This window comes from Helicoverpa armigera, chromosome 10, assembly GCF_030705265.1.
Source record: "Helicoverpa armigera isolate CAAS_96S chromosome 10, ASM3070526v1, whole genome shotgun sequence".
In the NCBI taxonomy this organism is placed as follows: Eukaryota; Metazoa; Arthropoda; class Insecta; order Lepidoptera; family Noctuidae; genus Helicoverpa; species Helicoverpa armigera.
In genome coordinates this window covers 8,780,526-8,806,362 of record NC_087129.1, presented here as the reverse complement: position 1 = coordinate 8,806,362, position 25,837 = coordinate 8,780,526, and the positions used below count along the sequence as shown (strand labels likewise).

Here is a 25,837-nt window from a genome sequence, read left to right as displayed (position 1 = left end):
GGGGATGCCTGTCTTTTCTTTCGGTTATTAATTGCAAAAATAAAGGAAGTTTGAAATTCTGTGATAAGGGTCTCCGAGTGTGGATTCCTAATATAGTTGTGCTTAAATTAAGACAGTGCTGCGAATAAATTCTTGTCTCTTGTATCGCATAAGACATTTTAGTTACTTGTGATTTCATTAAATAATACAGTGGCTATATAACTGTTATAAAGGAATAGAAAAAAACAAACAAAATGTAGTAAACATTCGTATTTATAATATAATGTTGTCGTTTTATTTACAAATAAATACAAATTCAGTTAATAAATAAATGGTAAATTATCTACATCTTAATAAGTATGTTTTATATCTCATTTCTTAATCTTCTCTGGATTTTTGTGGAATCCAAAATACTAACGTTAACGTTTTCTTATGACACGTTACGGTCTCAAGAAAATTTGAGACTTTCGACGTTCGGGCGACACGTTCACGTACATTCACACTATACGACTATATTTACAAGGTACTCGTAGACGATTCACTCAGTGAGCGGGGCGCTCGTCCGACGCCGGCCCCGCGTCACCACACACCACTCGCACCAGGCACAGCGATCACTGAGTCCACCCCCGCGCGGTCCGAAGCTCTCCGCTCGCAAATAAATATTTGTACAACGCGGTCGCGCCGCTCGACTCGGCGCTTCGGAGGGCGCGGGCGGCGCGCGGCGGGACTAGATAATACTGGAGAGCCGCGGAGGGGGCTCGGGGCAGCGGCAGCCGGAGCGGCGGCAGCGCGCGTACAGCGCCGCGCCCGCCGCCGCGCACCCGCGCAGCGGCCAGTACAGCCACAGGCACGGCAGCGGCACCGCCAGCGCGGCCACGCACGCCAGCCGCGGCCCGCACGCGCACGGCTCGCCCGCCTCCTCCTCGCCGCTCCCGCAGTGGTAGAACAGCGCCTTCACGCAGCACATGCACGACGCGTAGTCGACGCACGCCTCGGCGCTGCACAGGCACGAGCCGCACAGCCAGCGAGACGGCAGTGGGCGAGGGCGCGCGCACTGCTCGCAGCGGCAGCGGCCGCACGTTTCGCACAGTATCGAGTCGGCCGAGAGGGCGCCGGCGCGCCGCTTGTCGGCCGCGGCGGCCGGCTGCGTCGTCACCGGCTTGAGCGGCTGATGCGCGGCCGTGTGGGGAGGCACGGGCACGGCGTGTGCTCGCCGTGGAGCCTCCACGTAGGCGTTCCGCTCGCGCTCGGCCTCTGGTCGCGGCCGCAGCAGCGACACGGTGGGCTGGCGCGCGCCCGTCGGCCTGTGGACGCGCGCCGCCGGCTTGGGCGGCCGGGGCGGCGCCGCCGGCCCGCCATACTCATCCATCGAGTACGGCTAACGGCTCTCCGGGCCGTCGCCTTCCTGTTCCCTCATCGTCCCCACCTGCAGATACAATAAACATTCACATTTAATAAAAATTCACTCTTAACTCTTAACATAAAACTAGACAACTAAATCATCTTAACAGTTCTCACTTTCATCCACATTCATAACTTAGTAAGCTATGAAGTCCAATGACTTCAAACTTATATGCAACTCTTGCCTGCTTCGTGACTGAATCTTTAGTAACGATATAGGAAAAAGATATCAAATCCTGAATCTTTTTACCATTGCTTATTTATCTTATTTTCTTGACTTAATCGCTTGCCGAAGAAGAGTTAATTCTTAGACCGGTGTTGAGATTATAGAAAAAAAAGCCAGAATCTCATATACTGGATACATCATACATCATTAGATATGCAATAATAGATACGTTTAAAATGTACGATCTGTGTTTGACTATTTGATTTACGCGTATGTTTTTTTTGCTTAGGTCTGAAAGAAGATACATCGTACATTAGTCTAATATGTATCAAAAGACGGCAAAAATGCATCGTATGTCTTGAGCAACATTCGAAATCTGGTTAGTCAAAAGTGCGTAGGTGGCTATGTTGCAAAACCGCTTTTAGTTGGTTCTTCATTTCTAATTCACTATTGGTCTACTAAATTCCCACACGCGGTTCCAATTTAAATGTTATTATTTTTTATTAAACGGTTAAATATGGATATAAGGACTGCACACTATTGTATCTAAGGACCTCCATATCTACTTCGAAGTCTCTTAAGTTTTTGCATGACAACGAATTGAAAGCGATGTCCTGAAACTTGAATTTCAAATGCATTTCATCATTACTGTGAAAAGTAATGTGCCTCTTTTGGACACCTACTACGAGAGAGTATAATAATTATCTCGTGAGCTGCTTGTGTCTAACAAACTTCATCTCATAAGAGGTTAAATTTCTCCATTCAATAGGATCTCTCGCATTGAGACTATTCATTTTGGAAAGTTAGTGCCACTTCGTTGGTATAATGGTTCCTTTAATAGTTTTATCATCTGTGAGAGGGATTTCTACACTAAGAACTTGCAATTTCAGTTATGCTGTGGTCAGCATGGATTTAACTTTACTGTTATCTTCTTTTCCTTAATGCATATTTGAGCGAAAATACTGGTTATACAAGCTTGAGTCCGAAATGTATTCAGTACTATACCTATTAGGCGAATTTTATACTTTCTTAGGTTCTCCAGACAGTTGGCGCCTTTTTAGAAAACTTTTTAATTGGCATGTAAATTAATCCATTAATTTCATATTATTTATCAGTGCATCGCCATCACAGGCTTCCTCAGCTAAAATATTTTTTCAAAATGCAATGTTATTTGTGTTATATCCCAGCTCATAAACTGTTTTCTTCAATACTAAAGATTGAACATGTTTTAAGTTTCTTCCTTAGCTACATATGAGCACGTGTTCGGGTTCCCATCCGCCATTATTACATTAATAATTGCTTCTTTAATTACGAAGATGAAATGCATATCATTATCAATATTTTCTGACCTATTACATAGGCTCAACCAAAGACCATTCTTGAAATCTTTTCCATGTTTGACATTGCTTTTCTTCAAGGAATGTGATATTCTGGAAGTTTAATAACATCATAGCTTCCATTGGGAGTTCCAAACTTCTTAGGAAATAGTTGTTTTAGATTAATTATTTGTTTGAATAAGTACGTTACTTTATTAGATGATATCACGTACCCGTATGTACATCAGTTTAATAAAGTTTGAAGAATAGATAACATTATTTCAAGTAAAAAAATAGAAAGGTGTTGTGCCAGTTTTAAGTTTGTTAGTACAATAATTGCGGTGGAGAACTGTGTGTACACAAGTATGTCTTACGTTAAGAAAAACATACGTGTATACATTGTTGTAATCTTGATGAATGTGATGCTACTCATATTCAGATACAAATCATGTGTAAGCTGTTATGACCTTTCTGTTGAATTCATTAGTCGATTCTATCCCATTCTCTTGAGCTTCGTATGAAGTTAACTCAAACGTCTAACTAGATTTACGTATAACTATCCGTTACATTACAAATAATATTCTTATTTTGTTTTGTCTAAATATACTTCTTATCTGCAGAGTTCGTTACAAGATATTAACAGTTTATGTGACCATTGTTTACAATTTATTCTTTATCTGCGTCCACAGTTATCTACTCCCTGTCGAAATTCGTCTCTCTGTTGCTATAATAATGCGGTTATACATTCATTCTTGCTATTGGTGCGTGTTTAATCAAATTATTTGTCTTTAATACCTACTTATGTAATTACTTTTTGGCTTAGAGGACTCTATAACGTTTATTACTCTGATGATGTTGTGGAGTACTATTTGATAGGGTTTTTTGTTCAGTATAAATTACAAACGTCGTATAAATAGATTTGAATCATACAATAAATGAAAGCATTATTATTAACTCGTTTGTTGAGAACGTTCTCGCTATGAGCGCTGATCGCTGCACGTGTGCCGGTCGCCAGGCGGCGGAGCGAGGCGTCGCCTCTCGTCATTCATGTTAGCTTGATTTCTTCGCAATCCAAGTAATTACTACCTACGCATGACTACGTGATCTACATGCAAAAAGCAGCTAGTCGAATCCGGCGCGAGTTTTGTGTCCGAACAGACGGTTTGGACGGTGGGCGAGAAGTCCCACGTCCGGACACCGTTTGTACTTACGAAGCAGACATTCCACGGTCACACGTCTCCTACACACATCGCTCCACACACAAGGGCACTCGGGCCAAGCGGCCCAACACACAACACTGAGGCTACTTGTCGCCTAGCGATCAAGTGGTCGTACCGCACCGAAACCGCGCCGGTAGATTCACTGACACACAAAAATACGGCAGAACCACCAAATTTCGGCCGCGCAAATCCACGGGAAGGTTCATGAGACCGGCGCGGTCCGGAGCGGCACCTGGCGCGGGCGGGGGGCGGCCCACGCACCGGCCTCGATTCTCGTCCGCCCGCCGCGCGGTTATCACTGCAATATGGCCGCTACTCACTTCCTCGCTGAAGTTCTTCGTTGATTTCTACTCCTAATCTCGACGACGGCGTTTTTTGTAACCGTTCCGAACTCGTGCGGATTCACTGCACTTATTCTTATACACATTTTAATGGAAAACCGGGAGCGCTAGGGCTACGCTCCGACGAAACGACCGTTCCGTTCGATGGTACATTCCGCACTGGCGTCGGCCGCGGGTGCGGGTCGGCGGGAGAGGCCGCCCTCCCTTCGCCGCGCAACATGCCGCCCGCGCCTCGCCTTTTTATGAATGGAAGGCGGCCATACTGAATGAACCGCGTACACGGAGCGGTTGGCCGCTATTTTCGCGGGCGAGAGCGACGTTAGGGGTCCGGGGGGCGGAGGCCGGAAGCGGGCTGCGAGCGCTCGCGGTGCCAAATTTTGCGGCGCGGGCGGCGGCAGCGGATGTGCTCGTTTACCAAGCTTCCGGCGAGATCCCCCCGCGCAGCCGCATCCGGGAATTGGGTTTCCGGTCGGCGAGAGTCGCAGCACCGGGATACCACCCACATTTGTCTTGCAACTGCACCGTACTTTCAGTTGTAGAAATCTGCGACCCTAATTTCCAATATTGAAGCCAAAACAACATGCAAATTACATTAAATGCTGTATAACGTTACGTAAAAGCCTAATGAATACGCACAACAATATTTTTATTTATACAGAAGCAAACATCATTAGCATTCTATTTCAGATTAACGATGTTTTGAAATTCATGGGCACGTAACGTCTCCATTCACTACTATATTTTGGTAAGCGCGTGGTCGAGAGACGCGCCGCCGACGACGACGACGGCATCTGTTATCGCGAGCGGTAATTTTCGCAAGGTTGCAGCGACAATAAGGCGCGTTGTGCACGCCGCGTCTCTGTGTCAAGGACATGCGATAACGCAGCGCCACACCGCCACGGATGTCACATTACAACCTCACTGCCACCGGTGTCACTACTAACAACCACTTACATTTTACTAATCTTACAACATCTACGATGTCAAAATACCACCCATTGATAAAATTATATTTGTCTCGTATCAATTCTCAAAACTTCGTTAACCGATTTCAATATCATCAACAATAACTGTACAAAACTGACTCGTGCTTAACTTCTCCAACGTAATAATCCTAAATGAATTATGTTTTCACTTCGATTCAATATAGGTAACACATTTCCATTGATATCTATGTAAAGGAAGAGATCTGTAATAAAATACTGTTCTCTATAACTTCTGGCACCTCAAGATTTACTGAGCTAAAGATCCATTAAGGTTGTTTAAGCTCACGAGAGTACCGAGCAAGGGTCAAACGCTCCTCTTTACCATCAATGGGGTACCTTTTCAATGGAGGTTATGAATAAACAAAAAAGTTTTGACTCTGATCGTCAACTTACATTACTTAATAACTAAATTAGAACAAAAGAAGGCAAAGTTACTGCGGCGTTGAATGGATGGGACGAAAGAATGGCTATAGGTACCTTTACAAAAAAGATTTCTTTACCTGAGACTACATTTGGTTCAGATTCTATTGTTGCATCTGTTGCTTGGGCCTAACGCTTAGGGTCTACACTCGATTCAAAGAATTTTACTGACCAGCTGAACTAACGTCAAACAAAATTAAACAACTTTTTTTTGAAACCATTGTATGCAAAAAAGATAAATCGCACTGGCTTACATTAAGTTCTCGTGGACGTCCATGTTTCGTATGTATTAGTATCTAAAATACTTCAAGTTTATTTAGGTTTCATAATCAGAAAGTCTTCAGGCAGGATAGTAAGTGTGTGCTTTTTCATCAGGATTACCTACAGAAATGATTGAGAGTTTGGAACGCTACCTCATGTAAAAGTATGCTCTGAGTGTGATGTTTTAAGGGATAATGCTTTTTATGATTGCTATGCTTTTTAAATATTTTAGGCTACTCTAATATTAAAACCTAGCATCACTTGCTCTTAAAACAATGGTGTCTTCTTAAACACGTGTCAAACGTCTGTTTATCTTTTTCATAATAAAACTTCAATGTTTGCGTCGTTCTACGTATAATTTTGAGCATTCGACTTTTATTAATTGCAAGCAGCATTCCTTTTTGAATACATAAGTTACGAAAAGCGATGCCAATCATGGAACAATGACAATGGGTGGCCTAAATAGGTATACATCGTTAGTGAAAACGATACCATTCCCTTCCAAGCTGTATGGTGTATGGCTGTACTTCATGGAATGTAATAGTCCACCCACTATTCTGGGGCCTCGTCCAGACAATGGGGTTAATAAGAAATCAGTTTTCGCCGTACATGGCTCTTGTTACCCTTTGTTATATTTCTATAGGTTGTAAGTACATTAACTGAACACCTCTTCAAGATATCATGCCACGTTGTTATGTTATCGTATTGATATTGATTTTCTGTGTTGCACGTACATTTTCTTTCCAAAATTCCGTGCTAATAATAGTTGTTACTTGAATCATTATGGATAAAAGTGTTCTCATGGTAGAGTAGGCGGTGTAATCGTTGGCCCAGTCGATAGAAATCAGGTTTCGTTTGTTATTCTGAAGGCGGTGCGAGTCGAGTCGAAGCGGAAGCCGCGTTCGCCTCCGCCCGCACTTTCCATCCGCCATTGCTTGCACCTATGCAGCTAAATTGGTCCCATCTGTTTTATAACTATGAAACTACGTTTTGGTTTTAAGAATAAAAATACTCTGTTGAGAATTTTAAAGCATTTTTTGGATTTCATCGATGTTTAATACAATGATCCCATATAGTAGGTAAACATTCATAAGTGTAAGGTAAACAGTAGGATTTATTTTCCATCCGGTGACGTCATTCGTTATCTGCATTGTCAATTGTTTCTCAAATACAATTAATCTACTTTGAACTTCCTGCTACAATCGAATGACGTTATCTCATTTTCTTTATATTCAAAAAGTCCAGTTATTTCACATTCTGATGTATTACAGCTTACCTACAGATAAGAAGTATATACGAAATTATATATAATTAGGCCCTTTTGACAATGATAAGAACCATACAGCATTGACGGTAGAGGTAGTGAAACATTGGCAACTGGGCTCTGGAGGTCACGTCATGTCAAATACTGGTACTCAGCTGCATAAGATTTGACTGAAAGCTGACCCCAATAAATGCGTAATCGATTTCATTCTGAAGAAGAGATGAATCTCTTACTCAAAATACCTACAAACATTATGAAATAACGAGTCTAGTTACGTAATTAAGATAAATTGTATTGTTTTCAACATAAAAATTATCTTTTGCGAGTTTAAGAGCTGATAAATAGTTTATTTAAATATGTTATTTGTCTATATGTATTATCGTTGTGTATGGTTGGATCGTTTGATAATATTGGAGTACTAACGCCGTGGACGCGTTGAAAATAATACCGGATGTTTGTCACAGATAAAAGAAACGTGAATGAGAGCGTTGCGACTAATGTCGGTGCGATCCGCGCATATTTTGCGTCCGTTCGACTCGGGTCGTCGCGCTTAAAACATATTTTCTTAATCCTCGACGATTTTTTTCGGCTGACTTAGGTCTTTTGCAAAGACTGCTACTGCGGCGTATGTCCCTCCTCTATGAACTTCATACTTAAGCTACAAACTTTGTTCTTTCTTTTCATTTAAATAAATGACCTAAACCTGGATTACTTGTAAAAGTAGTTGTGAAAATGTACAGTGAATGCATTGTAAACGAAAAGTATTAATGCAATCCTTTAATTTTTCATGAATAACAACACACGTTTTCAGTAGTTTACTAGCATAAAATTCTGTGATATAAGCTTAGAAGCGATATGTCATTCGAGTCTTCTCCGTATTATTCATCCCACCTACACAATAAATGCGTACGAATAGTAGAATCGTAATTATTTTCTGTCTTGTCTTAACTATATTTTGATACGTACTTGGCTTACATAATAATGGCCAGATAAACTTGTGCCTGGGCACATGTTTAACCGCAATATTTTAAATGAATTGACCAATATGATCTGACTATTACGTAATAACAAAAGCTAGAATGAAGGATCTCGTATCGTTGAATGGTCGAGTATCGCGCACGACCCAGTCCATTCATGGCATACACTCATCGTCGGTGACCTTAGCCGTTCCTATCCCATGCGGTTATTTAATACATACGGCAAACGATAATTTACATAGTGCATAAACTTCTGTACAATTTATGTAGGTATTACATTTGCGTAAGGCAACATACTGACATGCAACATTGAAATAGCGAATTACTAAAAGTAGGTATATTACTCCAGTAGAAGTGAAGTAGTCAATAATATTCGTTGCCGTGTAATTAAGACGATGAAACATTATTCTTGCGATTCGTTCAGTGTTTCACTAAACGGTGTATGAGTAATTAAAAATGGCTACATCTATGTTTGTGTATCAAAGATGGTATTCGGTGTATTCTTGTTTTAATTGAAGGCAATTATATAAATTCCACGTAGCGGTCGGGTGAGGGCGTGCAAGTGAGGTGTGGGGAGGAGGGGGGAGGGGGGGCAGCCGGAGCGGACGAGGCGGTCGACCTTCCGTGAGGCCGTCCGTCCGCGTCGTCGTCCGCCGGCCCTCCGTGCCACTCCGCTGCTTGCCATCGCGACGACTATTACAGCTCCCGGCGAACGAACGCAGGAAGCCACACCACTTCACTCGGCCCGCATGCCAAACTAACAGTGACGTACCGAATTGAAGACACGCTTGCAACCATTTAAATCACATTTCCTTTTTACATCATCTTTCCTTATGGGTGCCGGTGTACCCACATCATTTGAAAGATGGTCACTGAAACTTGGTACATTCAGTGACATGTCATTCGCGTTTCTTTTTAATTCTGTGTTATAATACGATTGTCATCATATTCTTTGTGAAGGACTATAAACTTACTTATTACTACAATTTGAAAAACCGTAAATATGGAAGAAAAGTGTCATGTCTGTTTGTATACTGAAGGGTTTATTAAAACATTCTTGCTATTTTTGATTGGTGTTTAACAAAGACGCACGGCAAAAGCAACCTTCCTTTACACCTCACGTTGACAAATCGGTGTCAACGGATTATAAATCGTATTTACAGCTATGAATTCTTTATTCACAGTAAAATGGGTAGGATATCACTTTTTGTTATGGCCCTCTACAATTTTAAGTTAGTTTTCTACATTCTAAAACTCGTGATTAGAAAATACCAAAGTAATGACGTGCGCGGCCAGAATGGACAATGTTCACTCGAAAAGCAAAAGTAGCTGTGACAGAGAGCGAGTGGAGCGTCCACAGCACGCAGTAGGGCCAATGACATCACTTTCCACCTTGAATATGCCTTAACTATCATCGCTGCGTCATTTCATAATACTCTTTATGACTCACGAAATAGATCACAAAGTCGTTTCCAACCTAAATAGTTTTGCTCCATTACTCCCATCGGCGGATACATGTACCATTATTTCTACAGTCCTATCTGTCCAAGTTGAAAAATTAAAATACTAGTATGTAGCTTGTAATGGCTTTACATTGCTCATTGGTTACTTTGAAATGTTAAGGAAATTGTCGCCATTGTTCGTTCTATTTATGTAAGTTGTATATCCGCTTTAGATTTTTGACTACCTTTGTCAAAAAACTTTCACGGTAGTACCGTCGGTTACAAGTTTGACTTTTCTTCGTCATTTATTGACCTTCTGTTCGGCTGTTGTTTCTGAGGTCTTTTAGATCATTCCTAAATTCCCATGAATCTACCTATAATTTGGAGCATTTTATTTTTAATGGGGCGTTTAGGTTCCCGTTTCATAATTTCTCTGATAATAGTGGAACCACTTCAGAATCCATGGTAGCGATTTTGCGAAATCTGCTTTTTGTTCTGTTCCCACAGTCGAGATAATGTTCCGAGAAACAATAATACGTAATTGATTCACAATATTTTAATATTGTACCTACTAATAACAATCTCTATTTAATCAGTTTCGTATTTTATAAATTTCTTTTAGTTTTGTGTCAATTCAATACAACATTGTTGTGGTCGTAGAAGATAATGAATGCGCCTTATCATTCCGAATTTTTCGTACTTATTTGTTATTTAGTTGTTTTGCAAATTGTCATCAAGACAATATTATTCGTTAGAATGGTAAGTATGAGAAAATTAACTAGTATATCTTTCCTTAGTGATTTCGCTTTAGTTTTATAAAGTATTTGAGCTTATTTCTTGATAAGTCTTCTTTTAGAGTCTCTTTAATCACCTCTTTAGAAATCTCCTACTATCTTCCCTAAATCCTTGTTAACTGTTAAGGTTCCCCATTGTCACTGAGTTCTGACTCTACTGCATAGACTTAGCTTCATATCCCAATGATATTGAGGATTTTGGTGGTTCAAATAAATCCCTTATCCTGCTCTTAGCTGGTGGTAGACAGTGGTAAGTGGTGGTAACTAGCGATGCTGTACGGAGGTGTCATGATTTACACCTTGGCGGCGTTGCGGCTAGGTGCGGCGCCGTGGGCGAACGGGCCAGCCTCTGCCCACGCGCCTCCCGCGCTCGAGCGTCGAGCAGCGTCGCCGCAAATTCCGAGCCCACCACTTCTCTGCGTCCCACACCTGTGCTGTTAAGGTCTAAATCCAATGACGATATTATCGTCGGTAGTTCATATGCTGAATGTTTTATTATCTCTAATATTAGAATTATCCTTATTAGCACTTTAATTTGTTTCTGATTTTTTAATATAATTAAAATAGTTTGAATTTTTCAGGTCTAGGCTTCATACCGCAGATATCAGATAATTGATTTTGATAAGACGAAACTTAGTTTGCGTTTTGTTAACCTGTATAACTTTGCACATAACACAAGCTCGTTGCTTAGTTGCATTTTTGATGGCTTTTAAGTTTACCTATTCGCTACTTAGGTTATTCAGGCTACATATTTTAGAATTTAGCTTTAAAAATTGCTTTCTTTTCTGCCTTATTGCTTGCTTTCTGTTTATTTGCTTGCTTTATCTCTGCTTGATTTGCTATGCTAGTATTAGTGCCTAGTATTATTAACATATGTTAATGCTAAAACCAGGTACCCTGAACTGGAATGAATCTAGCGGCTATAAAAGACCCAAAGTGCTCATAGTACAAAAAATAAAGATAGCAAACTTTACCTGTTTTGTTTGATGTTCCTGTCTTTTGTTTCACCGATTTTGAAATAGCCCAAAATATTTTTTCCTTGTGCATTAGGAATTATAAGATGCAAAAATGATGCGCATATAAATCTGCACCGGTCAAATAATAAACTGTTCTAAACCGTCATGGTTTTCCTTGTCAGTGGATTTGGTCCTTAACAAACAACAGAACATACTCCCATATGACATATTCGTTGCCACCCGACTTTGTTTTCTGTCATCCTTTAGCAATAACCGTTTCTGATTGTAGCAAAACCGGTTTTGGCCAGTAGATAGCTTTTCTGTCAGATTTGGCTAAATTCATAGTAATGTTCTATCGCAATTCACCTGTTACATTTATTTATAGGTAAGTTGCCACTTTCATCTTACATGAAAATGAAATACTTTTTGCTTCTAGGACATTGGATGGATTGCCATTTAAAGAAAGTTGATTAAAATCATGTCTCAAACCAAAATACCCTTCCTACTTAAACAACTAGAATAGTCTAGTATTTAATTTCATCCAGGGTAGGGTGCATGTAAGCCTAAATATGCGTTTCTATAATTTCGTGCTGTAAAGTAAAATTTCTATAAGGTATCTACTCACCTACATTCTTGTGGGCATGGATTCAGCATCTGTGAAAAAGTAAATATGTGTTAACGAGTAACTAGTTATAATTTTTTACCTACATGAATAAAAAATAATAATAAAGGCGCCAAAACCGATTGCCAGGCACGAAAACAGTTCTATAAGGAAATCAGCAGACCATATAGAAGTACATAAGTATTTGTGCAGTCAAAGGAGTACTCTATATTCCCTCGTTCTCATATTCCGATAGGATGGGATGGCATTCGGCTCAACCGGAGAGAGATCAGGCGCAGGACTTATATATACGTGCTTTCCAAGGCACAAGTGTATCACCAGAAACTTTCAAACTCCAAGTTACTTGGTTCACTCTATTTAAGCTTTTAAGTCAATGGAACAGCGTCTAAAGTCGTAGTCACTGTTCACATGAGAACAGCGCAAGAGTGAAGCCACTTTGTATTTTGAGGAAAAAATTAAAGACTTAGAATACGGACAAGAAAAACGTCCATTTGATATAAAATATTCATCATGAATGAATAAACAATTCCACGTTCATAGCGTTAATCAATGAGTTGCATGCAGGCAAGAGTCCGAGTCGATGTCGAGCTCATTGATCGATCGACTCGATACAGCTCACTACAGGCGCGCGTCGTCTGTACACATTGCTCACAAGCAAACAAAACCGGATGGTGCACACACGCGTGGATGTCGCTGTGTGCGTGCGTGCGCGAAGGATTTCCTACCGCCCCGCGCCCGCGCCCGCGTCCCGCCCCAGACCTGTTGCGCTGCTACCGGAGTTACGCCGCATAGTTACCAGACTTGATATGCCTGCTCCGCGCCGTATCCACTCAGCGCCGAGCCCACGCACACCACGACACACCGTTCGAACACTTAATTATCATGGCGCAGCACTCGTGAAATTGCTGTGCATCTCGCCTGGTCTCATCGACATCTTTTATTAATCTGATATCTTCCATTACCGGTTGCACTGAAGTAAAACATCTAACCCGTTCGATTTATAGCCCCTCTTATGGATGCAGCCGGATACATGACATCATGTGATGCTAATTCACTCAGACGGCGCTATCATTTAGTATTATAAATCTTCTAAGGAATCGATAGTTTTATTACAGTTCCTTAACGAACGTTAATAATGAAAATATTTAGCTAAGTTATTTAGTGAACGGTACCAATGGGTTCGGTTTCTTTCAGTTTTGAAGTGTTTTGAAAATACTTATTAAGGATTTGAAAAATGGAATCGTAGGCTTAAGTTTACTCAGCTTTGTGTTTGAATTAACCATTGGTAAAGCATGTAGTTACATTAGTACCAGGAATAACGCTTCCAATATTATAATGTAAAGCTTCTTATGCATACCATCGTTTAAAATCACGTTGCACTTATATAATTAACATAAACGCTAATGACTATCTTCAAATAAAAAAGTTTTATCGATGAACAATGACATTAACATAGAGAAAGCAAAGATATTCGCGGAGCCATTATCATAATTCTCATTTTAGGATGCGACATACCAACGTCAAGCCTATTAGACACACTTTTGTCTTGAGAATCAAAAAATTGTTGTTAATGCCAACGCTTATTTCTCAAACAGATTTTACAACAAGGACCGTCAGTGTGGTTGGTTGACGGTTGTGGACTGTACATTTAAGAGAAAAACGATGGCCGCAAGCTAAGCACAGTGAAAAAACAGGTAGCGCCGTTCCACCGTATCGATCTTTAAGTTATTTTTCTTATTTATCTTTTTTATCTGGAGCTCCGCTCCGCGTCTTGGACCCGAACGGAAGTTGTAACGATTTTTAATCGTAGCAAGTATCTCGGCCGGCCGGTTCGTATAGCCGCTTTGGACAAGAGTTTATATTATATTTTTTTTGTAAACAACCACCGGAAACGGGCTAGAGAACGCACTGCTCTGGAACACATATCTTCCATTACGTCTGTCTCTCGGTTCTCAGTAATAATGATAAGGGTTACAGATAAGACCCAATGTTAAAGCAAGATCTACGACATTTGGTTTCATTTAAGAATAAAGGGGAAAAAACTTACAGCATATCCTAATTAAAAGATTCAGTGTGCGTTTACCTAAGTTCGTTACGAGACATCCCTCCGGACAGTTAAAACGGTCAAAGATGGCATCAATGTCAGTAGCTGACCCCGTATAAGACCGACTGTAAATTGCGACGATGTATTTTTATAACATTTTTCTGCCAATAGCGGAGCGTGGGCGCGTGATAATGGCCCGAAATATCCACGTTCTCAACGCCCACCCGGACAATCGAGAATATTACTCTACAGATACATAATTCTTAACCAAACTGGTGTCCGCTAGACGTAGGTTCAACCAAGTTAGAACTCTATATGTTCAAATTTAGATTCGTTCCATTAGAAAACTGGAAATTATTTTAGAAAGTACAAGTTTGTTACTCTGGAAATGACCAATTAATACTCACAAGAGAGCTGTTGGTAATTGCTTACTTTGGAGTCAAGCCGACTTCCATCGGAAATGTGGACAATTACGTATTACGTACATAAATGTTCTACAGTTCCATGCTACAATATATAAGCAAAATAGTAAATGTCAGTATTAATAATAAACAAAAGTTTTTAGTATATAAAGTTAAACAGGAGTTGCTCTTGCGCAGTTCCCTATCAAAGCTTACCTGAAGGTCGCAATGGGCAGCACAACGTACAGATTGTTTGGATTACTGTCAATAAAAAACTTCAAGGATGTTGGTATGATAATGTAAGCAATCAAAGTTGACTTTTGTAATGAGTTATACATCTGTACATACCTACTTATATGTTTATCTACCTTGTAAGTTGGACTTGCGATCGAAAATATAAAGCTTTTCACTAACATAGGCAGTTGCTATTACAGTTCAGCCGCTCCTAAAGTTATAAGGAACTGCGTATGCATACATCGTCTTACTTACTGAAAGATTGGCTGTCAAGATGAAGATTTCCGTACGTTGTCGCTGAGCGGCGCGGGCGCCGCCGTTGAGTATTTATATCCCTTTGAAGCAGCCGCTTCTTCTGTTTTAGCTGTTAAAGTTTACTTAATCTAAAGTAACTACTTTCTGTTTCAAATATTTATTGTCGTCATACCTTTTTAAATTAACGTTAACGAATCGGTTTAAATTCCTATTATCAGTGTATTATTTCAGTAATGAAGTGAAGAAGTCTTAAACTTCGTTCGATTTGCTGTTACATCTAATTGTACATATTAATAAAAAGCTAATGTTTTACTAATCCACATTTTAAGTATAGTAAAGTAACTTTCAAAAATTGATTACTTACATTAATTGCTTAAAGAAAACTGGGGTTATCTACTTATCACCAAGTTATGCTAGGTAGTACTCATAACTTATATTTGAACATCCTCTTATCATTTATCATGTTGACTGAGCGAAATTATAATATTGAACCATTAAGGTTGTGGCAACGGATGTCGAAAGTTGTTCAGGATCTGAGTGCTATTCACCCGGTTTCGATTTTATAACTAATCTGTGGTTATTAAATCTCATTTTATAGTATACCTATCTACCAAAATGAATCGTTATCGTTATTTTGATGTAAATGTTTTTTGATTATAGCTAGAGAAACGTTTACAGACGCCATATTGCTAGTTATTCTAGATTGCAGCTCTTTTATCTATCTAGTGAGTTTAAATTCCAAGGCATCTGATCAGCTGATGCATTAATTTCATCATTGCATGGACTGTTAGGGAATAATCGATAATAATCGCCTATTTTACATTTTAACAGTCGCTTGTTGATGTGATCCACCTAAGTGTGGTTGGATTTTCTGTGATATTTCCAACAATCCTGCTGTTATAAATACGGTTACCGAACTAATATAAGTCTTATGAGTTGAGCGTTAGGAACGCGACGCGAGCCATTCGATATTCAGTGGAGGTAAGTGTAGAATGTCTTCTACACATCGACATCCCGGCAAACGGAGCGGTCGCCGAAGAACCAGTTTCATTTAATCATCATAATTGCGTCCTCCGTTAAGCCTATCCCGCGCTCGAGTGTGGTACAGACGAGAGCACACATGTAGCGCTCAGCATTACGCTATTCAGCTCCATTTGAAACTTTATGAAACATCTTTGTGAGATCCAGATTGTTATCATTATTCGGTTGTTTTTATAACCCAAGACATGAATGAAGCATTCTGAACTCAAAAAGATAAAACGGATTATGAATCGAAATTAAACATCGCAGTTGAATAATATGCCAATATTTGTATTTATCTACACGGCTAGGTAGCTGTTAAGAATTACGTTATTTTTATATTAATAATTTTGCTAAATTCTCAAGCATAAAGTCAGTCGTTATTGGTCGTTTTGATAAGGTGACACAATGTGTTATCTGTGTACGCTACACGAGAACGAGAAAAAATATTTAGTCAAAATCTATCAAGGCCATGCCTTACACGGAACTCTCGATTCTACTGTAAGTTTTTGATATATTCGATACGCGCCAAGTTGGACAATGTCAGATAAGTTAGTGAGGACATTTAAAGGGTATTTGCTACTTTTGAGTCTAGTAGATACCTAAAGTTATAATTGGAGCAGTATAAAATGTATCTATTTACGAACATGTCCAACCTACGTACTGGAACTCATTATTTTAGCTTTAATAAGCTCCAGGACGTTGCGAGTTTTAAAGTGAATTTATTTTGTAGTATAGTCAGGTCTCCGAAGCTTAGAGCACATTGGCTATAGTCCGTGAAAAAGGGGTTTGAGTGAGTTTCTTCCCAGAGGAAGTCACGACATAATATGGTTCGTGTTGTTTCCCGCTGCGAGCTTGGTTTCTTATAAACTCTGACGAAATACATCTTCTTTTTATTCCATATTTACCTTCGTGTTGTATCAACCTGGGACACAGCTAGATCTAAGCATCCCATTTTATTTAGAACTATAAAGTTACATTCTCATACCGTGTTTTCATTACAGTGACCATAACATTATTTGAAGTGGTCTCGTTCGTTCGTTACACTCATTGCATGTTCGTGTTTCCTAGTTATGACGTAAAATAGCTTTTGGTAATTCCGCTAGCCCTCGTAGAGGCGTAGTGTCGAACATGCGGCGCAGTAAACAGGAAGCGGTGTCGGCTAAGCGCGTGTTGGCAACTCTTCAACGACCACGTGGTACGCTGACGACGCATTGCTCACTCGCACTTTGACAAACATTACGATGATTATTTTATACACATTTTATTCAAATGTTTTCCATATTTATACGTAAATATTACCCGACATAAATAAACAGCACGAGAGCAAAGTAGTGAAAAACGTAGTTTATAACATTTATAGCGATGTTAGGTACAGTTACTAGATTGTGAACTTCTGTAAATTCAGTATGTAAGTTTAAATGCAATTTTACTATTAATAGACGCCGGTCTTGACCGGTACTAGTGACGGTATATTTCAATAATAGCTACATGTGTAATCTGGTATTCTCTTAAGAACTTTTTCGTGCACCGAAAAAATGCGACAAAAACTAGCGCGTTCCGTCCGCGGGCCACATGGTCAGGGTTGGAACAAAAGGCGCGTCAGAATATGCGCTACAGATGTGCTATGTGGTCCACATGTCACGAACAATGCCTGCCTTCATCGGGCGCGAGACATTACACTCGTTAGCAAGCCACTAATGATTCGATATGCTCCTACAATAAATCTCGATAATAATAGCTTAGGTTTTAATCTATAAAAGTTCGAAATGATCCAATAAAAGTAAAAAGTATAGTCCCTAGCTACTTTTTCATAATATTTTCCCTGTGATAGTGAAGACTCAGACCGCAAATAAGTTGCTTTGTTGCATTAAATTAATACATTAAGCAAAGCTTATTGAAATAATGCCTCTATTATTGAACTTTAATAAAATGTATAATTAATTATAGCGGATGAACTCTTAATTAAGTGCGTATTTTGTATTAAATAATGTTTAAAGCTATTCAAAGATGGATTATTACCCAAAGTAGATATTTATAAATATTCTATGGAACATCAAATTAATTCGAACTACTAAATATTAATTAACACTTCGCAATTTACATTTCTAACTCATCGCTGACTGTTAAAACAGACTTAACATTGATGACTGAGCGCCGCGGACCCGCGGTATGTTCTATACACGTAGCACGTCAGAGTTTTAGATGTTGTTGCTTGTGGGCTAGTAAAAAAATATAAAATGTAACTAGGTAGGTACATTGTTTATTGAGGCACAGATAATGAGTGCGACTCAGTTTGTCAAATACAATGATCACTTATGAATGAATTAGTGAATGACAGTTCGGCCATGTTTGTTTACGCGTGCGCAGCACATCGCGCGGTCGGCTGAAGTCGGGTGCGCTCGCCATCGCTCGCCGACTCGAAATAGCACGGCACCAACACCGAAGAGTGCGGTCGACGACCCTGCGCCCTGCCACACCGAAATTATTGGAACTATACTGCGATTCAATCCTTTCTCTGATTATGATACAGGTCACTAATGCTTTCGGATACCAGGCTTGCTTCCTGTTGCATCTCTATAATTTATTGAACTAGGTATAAAACACAAGTTTGATGTTTATATTTTTAAACGATAATAGTAACGTTTGGTGCGAATAACTTAGTTATAAGCATTATTATTTAATAGTCTTGATAACACATTAATTATAATCCTATCTAGTGAAATAAAACTAAAGAAATAAACTGCAAATTGTAGCGCCATCTGGAGGCGTTCTATCGAATGTGGGTGTAGTAACTGTTAAAGTAGCATTAATTTGTTTATTATTATTGCTTTTAACAGATTTTCTAATTAATGTATTATGAATTGCAATACTGATGTTTTCCTGGAATATCTTAATTCGATTTCCATAGATACCATACTTGTCGTATTATTAAAATTATTATCGTTACATGCCACTCGTTTAATACCTATTCTGAAATTGATATCGTCTGACGATGATTGACATTTGGACTATTGTTTATTGTATGAATGTTACATACATTACCTCTGTCACGTACACTCACTATTTTGAGCTCTAAAAATATCTAGCAGAGATCTATTTAGCGTTTTGCTAATAGATATCGGAAATGCAACATTAGCATTGCGTTTATTGTCTCTGTTCTGTTGGGAGTTAATAAAATCGGTAATGTGATTAGATTAGACCCCTATTGTAACTCAAAGGTTTCCCGAATGTTTCAGTGCACTTATTTACTTAAAGGTTGTCATATAGTTAGTACCTCATGTCTCCCTTCAAGCATGCATCTGCCACTACAAAATAATCTTCGCAATAAATGATGCGTTCGGCGATATATGACTACATAATAGTTTCGTTAAGAATAATAGTGGTCTGGTAAGTAGGTGGCGCCAGGTATTTCAATTTTCAAATCGAATATAGGTATCCATATTAAATGTTCTAAAAATCTTCATTTCTATTTGATTTATTGCTCTATTACTAGTTGATCAGTCGTTAAAATCCAATTAAAAAAATCCGATTTAAAACAAATATTAAAACTAGTCTTCTCATCTAATGTGCAAATACCAATGCACACGAGTTTGTAAGACACAACTATTACGCATGAATATTAATCCGTAAGTCAAACACTGACTGTAGATACTATGTTACACAGCGGTCATGGCATCTAATAAGTCTGGTAACTAAAATCAAAAGCTGATCCAAACTTCCAAGAATTCATAATAACGTGATGATGTACATTTCTCGGAAAATATGAGCGGTACACGTTGTAAGCGCAATTTGGTTTTTAATAACGACTTTACGCTGTATTTGTTTGCAGGTTTTTGCTAAGATAGTGTCTCGATTGTTTGTTAAAGATAACATAAGTATCTAGCTATGCCTACTATGATTTTACATTGCTAAACTAGCAAGAAAATGTAGAATATAGATTAATCTCAGTGGTCAGTGGTTTAAGATACTCTAATGTTCAGAATGTTATTGATGCTTTCCTAAAGTATTTTGGGCAACGGTAGTCATTTACATAAAGTTAAAAAGTATAATTAAGGAAGATATAGCACTTTAGTCCAGTTTAAGAAATTCCCAATTTTCTCAGAAATTGAGATTCCTCTCATATTGCTCAATTCTCCCGAACATCAACATATTTACGTTGAAATAATCTTACGGGAATCACGTACAGACCAACATTCCTACGTCTGTGGCTTTTCCCTGTATGACTCCATCTCAGATGCATATTTAAGCAGTTATATCATAAGACATTCCTGTTTCCGGCGCCTAGTGATTACCGCATGGCGCATTTCTTCGAGTTTTCATATGATACTTATAACGTTTCCGGCACGAGCTAACATTTTATTCTTAGTAGACACCAATAGCTTCACACGCGACTCTCAACTTTAGGACCACAAAAATAAAGGACATTTTAATTCCTCGAAAGTGTATCGGAAATAGTTCGGGCATGGTATGCTTTGGGAGTGACTGTATTAATTTATCGATAAACAGATAAAAGTAATGTAATCTAGTTAAAAACGTATTGGGTTTATTTTTCAGAATTTGGTGTGACTGTTGGTCCTTGACACCTGCATTTATGGGCTAATACAATATCTTTACATTCAATATACATTTGGAATCTAAAATGCCTCTAATACCTTTAATAAATCGTGATTTATCATACTAAAAAATAATTATGAAAGATAAATAAGTATATAAATTGCGATTTTAAACTAAAACGCGCAATAAGTCTAGATCATAAACAGTTATACAAGAGTGTGTAGTCTATTAATGTCTAGAATAAAGCTAGGTGCCCGCTGATCTGGACTAGATCGATGACTTGGCGCATATTTCCGTATCGACCTTTCAAGCGTCTCGCGCCTGTCTATCCGTCTCAAAGTATTTTTGTACTGAAGTTTATGTATTGCCGTTTATTTATTTAACATTTTATTTGTATTTTTTCAATTTAGGTATACTTTCTCAACTCAGTATTAAAAAAAAGAAATATGTTACCTTGGAAGGAAACGCTGGAGAGAAAACTTCGATAGCTTCCTAGTGGAGGGGTCACAAAAAATGACCGATAGAGATAGATGCAAGGCTATGGGAGAGCCCAGCATGAATAAAAAAATATTTTTGTCAAAAATTTTAACTATTTATTTAACGCTAAAATTATATTTGTATAACTTAATTCAAATATCACCGAACAGACGAATTACATTATCTAACAGAAATGAAGAATTTAATTATTTAAGTGCCATTGCACATTCGTGTGTAGATGATAAACGGAATAATCTCCGTGGGTCGCAGGCGCACCCACTGATACCCACACCACAGCGCTTGGACCAACGTATCCCTATTCAGAGAATGTGGTTCCACCTACAGCGGTTGCACAACCATTGATATTCAATTCACAGGTAATCTCACGATAACTGTCGCACAATGGACTGACGGCACTCTTGATTATATGCATTGATTAATTTCTGGGAGATTTCCTGGTTGTGCATAATTGGGTGCGCAAGAGGACCGACTTTTCTGTTCTCCTTTTATGGACACTTCATACCTTTATTTATTTAATCTTTTACAATCAGGCAATCTTTAGAGTTGTGGTCTCGGATTTTTAGATGACTGTAAGATTGGTCTAAGAGAAATTGAGAATATTTGGGAAGTCATAACGTACCCACAGTAACTTCTGTATTACCATAGTAGTGTAGGAAACGGTGTGCAAATGTAACTAATGTAATGCGCAAACTGTGCACACCTTCTGCACATGAGTAACCCAAATATTTCATACTTCAAGGACTTCATAACATCCAAACCATCGAAGCCGTTGGCTTAACATCCAGACACATACTATGAATAGATAAAACAAATAGTTAATAAACTAACAATGTACTTCACTATATCAGTATCACCATAAATCAAAGACTGTTTAATCGGAGAACATGATATACAGCGACCATTTTGTTTCTGTTTCCCACCCATTTTAGTAAGAGGGCCATCTGTGTTAAAGTTTCCTAAGCACCTATACCTAATGTAATAATAATATGGGGACTTGATTATTAAAACCAGTCGTGGGTAGCATGCTATTCAGTGCGCCTACGTATTATCTGTTCTGCCACCAATTTGGTCGTATCGTTTCGCAACGCCACACAATCCATGCCTGGCTGTTGGTACCAAATTCTTAACCCACAGAGTAACCCGTGGGCAGGTGGAAAGTGGACCGAGCCGATACTCGACTGTTATGCAACACATCAATATGGCATGCACCTTATTGGATGCGAAAGTTGACGGCACCGTCCTTCACAAGGCGATGGCATTTAGTTCAGCTCGGAAAACCGTAAACCTAGTAATTGTTTCTTACTTTTTGTTCTGTCTTTTAAGACTGCATATCCGCGATTTGCAACTAGTAGGTATTAACATCGTATTATATTCTTAAAATGTGTAATGATCTTCTGAATAGTCCGTAAAAAATATGAAAAATTTTAAGTGATTCTTATAGATTGACTGGCAGTTAGAACCCACTGCTACAAGTCGTCTGTTGTCTTAGTTCCTCATATGGAGTAACTCTCGCCTAATGGTTTGCATGTTAGTACACCAGGTGCAATCATTCCACGCCCATTGGTATATGTGCGACCAACATTTAGAAGTTCTAGAACAATCTACGCAGCCCACACTCCGAGCATAGGGCCTTCATCGCGCGCCTCCTACATGGCTTAACCCAACCTACCTTCATCTGGACGGCATACAATAGGAAAACTATTGACCATGTCTATGTTGACTATAAAATGCTAAAATTATACTTGATGACTTAATTTTAGTAAGGTCCATGCTATTTAAAAGGCCAGGTATCCTTCATTTGTCGTGTGGTCCACGCCTACCAAGTCATTAGTAGTCTCAACTAATGTTATACTTCACAAAAATGAGAATAACGATTTGTTTACTCCTTGGTATGTTTATTTCGTTTGCGGTTTTGCCGTAAACAGTGCAACCTACGCTAAATCTTTATGTGCTCGTTATCATTAGGTATCAACAGTCAACGTTTGAAATGATTGTCAATAACTTTTAAAAAGCCAATAAGTTGCATTATTTTTTCATCGGAAAACGTATTTTATTATTTGAACGTAGGTATCATTGCTTTTGCGAATCGGAAACAAATTAATATTGCCTACCTAGAAATAAAATTGGGTTTCATATTAAAATTCTGGGAAGCTGACATGCAGTCCGAATTTCATTTTTCCGTGCAACGAGTATCAAAGGGGTACTAATTAAGGCTTAAATGAATATACGTATTCAAAGGATTGGCCATTGGTATATGCATGCATTAATATCGTATTCGTTTTAAATTGTTATGTCATGGTTTATATATGTTTTTAATGGGTTTCCAGCTATTGATTCTTGTTTTTGTAAGAGGCTTATTAACTGTCGTTACCTAATGATCAGTTAGCCTAACCAAAGAAGAAGGGGTTAATTTTCACAATAAAATCATTAATAATGAGATAGTTAAGAAGTAGGTAGCTATCACCATATGAATAGAACATAAACAAATATTATGTAATGTACTATACAGAATTACAGACACACAATAAATTGAGTCCTTGTGGTGCAGATAACGCATCTCGGAGCTTCTAGTTAAATGACGTGACATCGTTTAATTTTTTTGCGAGAGCTCGAATGCGTGATCTTAATTTGGTTGATGAAACCAATAGAAAGTGTACGCTAGAAGCTATTCATTTAGGTTCCTCTAAAAATAATGTAGGTACATTTCATTTATTTTCTTTAATGATTAGGTACTCAATGTGAAACAGGATAGAGTGCGAAATTGATAGCTGTTTTGGAAGAAGCTAATTTTTTTGTACATTATGGCAAAAGTCAGTTCCGTTTTCATATTTGTGAGGTAAATAAATACAAATTACACATCAATTCTTATGACATGTAATCGTAATAACCTACCTTTATGTTCCTCGGTACCTTCCTGTAAACTCGGTTCCTACCTATAATTGGTACTTGTCACTTGTACTGGTCCAATAGTTCGCGATCGCCCGATTAATAGTTCTAATCTACTTTTTCTGCATTTTTTCCAAGTCACACAAGTAACGAATTAAATAGAAGTTTCGAGGCTGTTTCGTATGATAGGTAAATGTTCGTTCTAGTGGAGTACATCCACCGGGACGCATTTAAAAGTCGTGAATGATGTATTGCGAACGATATGGTGCGTTGAGTTCAGTTCAGAGTGCAGGAGGCGAGTTGGGGCACTTCCTGCGGTTGCGTGACACGCGCCCCCCTTATCGTGTTCATTGATAGATTTATCTGGACGAGGTCGAGTTGTCCGCTCCTCGATCCGCACAGCGCACTAGTCACGCGCGCACTCTCGCGCAAAACATCACGTAGCATTCGCCACAGCGAACAATCCTATGCACTATCTTGCGAACATACAGCGCCTAAAATTAATTATTATCTGATCAACAATCAGTCATTCAACAGAAACAATCTGTCCTAAAAGGAATGATTTATAAATGGAAATCCGACGCAGCCACAAACAGTGGACTGTTGTCATTCAGCGAAATCAGTTTCCGCGAAATGGACCTCCCCAGTTGGACAGCGACGAACGATGTCATGCTGCATCCAACGTCAACATTATGTGGGTACTACCAAAAACTACTTAAAAATATAAAAAATGCATCTGAATATGTTCGGATGTATGTAGGTACCTATTCCATGTTTATTTTTGCACAATGAACTCTTTGTCGTCGTTTTAAATTTCAGCTCTAGTGGGTTTTTTACAATTCACTCAAAATTATCTTTGAGCAAAAAAACAAGACTGGCGCCACGTTGATAACCAACCGAGTTTTTTTAAAAGCCCGTCGTATTGGCTTTTAAGAGAGATAACGTTAATTCTTTTAGAGCAACTGTATCTCGCTGGAAGCCCTTAAAACGATTCTTATCTCTGAAACTGTATCCGTATAGCTGATTTTTTTGTTATGCCCATTTGGCACGTGTTTTGTTGTATTGTTTGAAAGCCGGGTGTCGTAAGATCGTTGGTTTTGACATAATAGTGACGTGTTCGTACCTAGAAACGATGAAAGAGGAGAACCGCTTCCTGTATTCATGGAGTAGGTGTAGGGTATCGGCACAACGTCGCCGGCGCTGTCTACCGGCCTGTACTTACACCAACCTGCGTGCAACGGGACACCGCTATTGCTAACGTAACGACGACTGACGACTTACAATTTCCTGCCAATGTATTCTTTGCGTCTTTATAGAAATAGGTACACAAGGCTTAAACACCGCTTCAGTACCTTATGTGCAATTGAATACTATGGACTTGTATGCAGGAAGGCGTTAAGGCTAATGAAAACTTTGACTAGGTACAATGGTACAAGAGACAAAATAAGAGTAGGTACGTCACCCAATTAAATATCATCTCAACAAACAGTTATATATCTAATAAATTATCTCCAATTAGTGAATCGTCAGTCATCGTATGTTTTGCGTCCAAGATACGTTTGAAAGTGATAATTTTAATGAATGAATCCAAAGCACATTTGTTCAAGGTCGGTGTTCGGGACGTGTTTTTAAAGAGTGGTATAAATAGATGACGCACCGAGAGGAGATCCGGTGTGTATGCTGGTGGTAAGCAGTGGCACGGTTTGTTCGTGTGCGGAGTGTCACTCGCGGTGCGCGGGCGCCTGCGCCGCGTGGAGCGCGCGGGCGTTCGGCGGCCGACTGTTTCAGCGAGCAAAC

General features: G+C 39.1%; 1 protein-coding gene across 3 annotated transcripts; it reads right to left on the bottom strand.

The window, feature by feature from the left end:
• Positions 1–234: 234 nt before the first annotated feature.
• On the bottom strand, positions 235–25,837 carry LOC126054610 (protein sprouty). Of its 3 annotated transcripts, XM_049840831.2 has the most exons (3): positions 25,698–25,837; positions 12,149–12,177; positions 235–1,405 (listed from the first exon to the last, which is right to left on the bottom strand). In XM_049840831.2, exon 3 carries the CDS (start codon positions 1,346–1,348, stop codon positions 707–709), a length of 642 nt encoding a protein of 213 aa, XP_049696788.1. In that variant the 5' UTR covers positions 1,349–1,405; positions 12,149–12,177; positions 25,698–25,837; the 3' UTR covers positions 235–706. The 3 variants fall into 3 exon arrangements, with proteins under 3 accessions (XP_049696788.1, XP_049696787.1, XP_049696789.1); XM_049840830.2 differs by lacking the exons at positions 12,149–12,177; positions 25,698–25,837 and adding an exon at positions 4,403–4,673; XM_049840832.1 differs by lacking the exons at positions 12,149–12,177; positions 25,698–25,837 and adding an exon at positions 4,074–4,396.

Excerpts from the sequence above, each read along its gene's own strand:
- LOC126054610 (XM_049840831.2), bottom strand. The coding sequence starts at position 1,348 with ATGGATGAGTATGGCGGGCCGGCGGCGCCGCCCCGGCCGCCCAAGCCG.